The sequence below is a fragment of the Eucalyptus grandis genome, chromosome 5, assembly GCF_016545825.1.
Source record: "Eucalyptus grandis isolate ANBG69807.140 chromosome 5, ASM1654582v1, whole genome shotgun sequence".
In the NCBI taxonomy this organism is placed as follows: domain Eukaryota; kingdom Viridiplantae; phylum Streptophyta; class Magnoliopsida; order Myrtales; family Myrtaceae; genus Eucalyptus; species Eucalyptus grandis.
The window spans coordinates 21,028,777-21,031,668 of NC_052616.1; the positions used below are offsets into that span (position 1 = coordinate 21,028,777).

A 2,892-nucleotide genomic window follows, 5' to 3' on the forward strand; every position below is an offset into this window, starting at 1 on the left:
ATGATCTAGAGTACGTGAGCAGCAAGAATAGAAAATTAGAGAAAATGGAGAAGGAACGAGAAGCTCGGAAGAAAGAAGAAAAGAAAAGCAAAGTCCAACTTGGACTTTGCCTAGAAGAAAAGAAGCCGCAACAAGGAGAAGCTAAGGAACGCAAGCTGAAATTTTATATTATTTTATGTACTCTTAGTCGGTAGAATAAGGCGGTGAACTCACGCCTATAAATAGGCTTGTAATTGATCATTTGAATGTGTGTGAGGGGAAACCCTCCACCGAGAGTGTGAGGTCCACCTTGTGTGGGAAAATCCTTCACTGTATCATTATCAAACTACTTTGTTTAATTAATAAAAATATTTTTCTCCAAAAATTTTAACAGAAGTATTCTTGAGTTTTAGAGGCTCAGATATTCGCAACAGATTCGCAGATTACCTTTACGTCAAATTGATAGATGCAGGGATCACAGTGTTCAGAGATGATGAAAACCCCCATGCCAAAGAAGAGATCAAGCCAGAGCTAAAAGAGGCAATCAAGCAGTCAAGGATCTTGATAGCCATCCTCTCCAAAGATTATGCTTCAAGTAAAAGTTGCCTCTATGAGCTGGTACAAATGTGGGAGTGCAGAAAATCATATGGACAGACTATTATCCCTATTTTCTATGATATTAGTCCCACCGATGTAAAAGGCCAGGCTGGGGATTTTGAACGGTACTTCAATCAACATGAGATAGATGGAGTCGACTCAAATACTATCGAAACATGGAAGGAGGTTCTTCGACAGGTCGGGGGATTAAGTGGATATGATCGGGAGAACATAAATGGAGGGTAATGCTTTTACTTCTCATTTCCTTTGTTTTTTTTTTTTACTATATAAATGGAAATAAAAAGTGTAGGATGATGTGAAAATGAACCCAAACCTTTCTGAATAAATATATATGTAATCATTTCAATAATGATCGAAATTGTAGCAGGTTGAAGTTCTATATGATGCCTATTGAATAACCGGCATGACTCCATTAAAACGGCCATTTGAAAATGACTTGACTTATGAAGTAACTGCGATTTACACCAGCCGACCTGGTTCCCCACTCTCTGTTCGTTCCCCCTTGGCTGGAACTTTTGTTCTGCAGATAGCATTGACATCGCTTTCAAAATTTGCTAATAGACCGTGATTCCCCATGCCTGTGTGGGTTGATTTGATTTTTGTCGCTTCACTCCCGACTTTGATTTGTGCCTACTTTTTGATGTTTTTGGTAACTCTTTTGCCATCCTCGTGCTTCTTAATTATGTTTTGCAGGTACATCTCCCAGCTCATAATAGAGGTTGCTGCACGTGTTTCACAGGAGTTGAAGAAGGGTGACAAAAATATAACCGAGGTACCAGTTGGAATTGATCTTCCTGTTCAAGAAGTGATGAGAAAGCTTGGTGTTGTCTACAGCGATGGACAAGCGGTTAAAGTACCTGACAAAGATGTACGGGTTGTTGGAATATGCGGGATGCTGGGTGTTGGAAAGACTACATTAGCAAAGGTCGTCTTTAACAAGATGCATATGTGGTTTGATGCATGTAGCTTCCTTCAAGGTATTAGTTCTGAAAGTATACAGCTTTTACAACACATGTTGATTTCTGACCTTCTAGAAAAAGAAACTGCACCACTTAAATCTTCTGGTGAAGGGATTGAAAAAATGGCAAGTCTGTTTGGTAATAGGAGGGTTCTCATTGTGCTTGATGATGTGCATGAGGATGAACAAATTAAAGCATTAGCTGGGAATCTAAATTGGTTTGGTCCGGGAAGTAGAATCATTGTGACAACAGAAAAGAGAAATGTTTTAAATGCTTTCAATGTGGGAGCAGTTGAAGAATACAAGATGGAGCCAATGAGAGATTACCATAGTCTTCAACTCTTTCGTAAGCATGTTTTTCTAGGGCATGCTTCCCAAGATGTCTCTGAGTATGATTCATTGTCCATAGACATTGTCAGAGCTGTTGGAGGGCTTCCTCTGGCTATCGTGCATCATGCTTCATATTTACGCCGCAACATGAATATAGATACATGGAGAAGTACCTTGGAATTTTTGAAAAAACACCCAGAAGATAGAGTTTAAGCCGCCTTTCAAGTCAGTTATGTAGGATGATCAGAGCTTGGAAACTCTGTGAAGACAATCCGCTCCCAGCCTCACTTCGAGACTCACAAATTAACCAAAGCCCGTTTGTTAATTATGCAAGCAAACGGAGTAGCTTTTGGCCCATCGAAGGAGCATAGCGTGATCCAACGGATCCAATGAGGATGAAGAAGTCCTTCACTTTTGGAGTTTGAATGCATTGCACAAATCTTGATGCAATGCAAGGCTGGAGGTTTGAATTACAAGTTTCACGTGTTTTAAATTTCCTATGACTTTAATGTTTTCTAGTTACCACTATAAAGGTGTGGCCCATTCTTCATTGGAAGAATACAGATTTGAGTTTGATCATATGCTTTCAATTCAGTTCTTTATCCAATTTTTTTACGGTAAACCTTATAATTTCTTTATCTTGAACGGTGAAAGACTCTTTTATGATTTAGCGTTGTCCTCGATCCATCCCTAAATTACTTTCCAGTTTCCACCAAACGCTTTCAGCTTCTTTCCAGTCTTACCGTGCATCGGTTACAAATCTTAGGATGTACATGCATAGCATTGACATATTGAGAGGGTGATTGACCTACATAAAACAACCAAATAAGATCTAAGGGGATATTTTTCTAAAAAAGATACCGTGATCTATAGGTTTTTGAATATTACTGAAGGAAAGTGAAAATACGGCAGATTTGTTTATGATTGAGTATTTGAAGGTTCAGCTTATAATGACTTATGTGCTAGGTCTCTACTATATCATTTGATATGCAGCTTTAGCTATTAGT

General features: G+C 38.8%; 1 protein-coding gene across 1 annotated transcript; it reads left to right on the forward strand.

The window, feature by feature from the left end:
• Nucleotides 1–261: 261 nt before the first annotated feature.
• On the forward strand, nucleotides 262–2,479 carry LOC104429617 (TMV resistance protein N-like). The gene is made up of 2 exons (XM_010042468.3): nucleotides 262–818; nucleotides 1,291–2,479. Exons 1-2 carry the CDS (start codon nucleotides 604–606, stop codon nucleotides 2,096–2,098), a joined length of 1,023 nt encoding a protein of 340 aa, XP_010040770.2. The 5' UTR covers nucleotides 262–603; the 3' UTR covers nucleotides 2,099–2,479.
• Nucleotides 2,480–2,892: the final 413 nt, after the last annotated feature.

What these genes read in the sequence shown, in the direction of transcription:
- LOC104429617 (XM_010042468.3), top strand. Translation starts at nt 604, where the DNA reads ATGTGGGAGTGCAGAAAATCATATGGACAGACTATTATCCCTATTTTC. An exon ending in CGGGAGAACATAAATGGAGG is followed by an intron (nt 819 to 1,290) that starts GTAATGCTTTTA and finishes TATGTTTTGCAG; the next exon opens with GTACATCTCCCAGCTCATAA.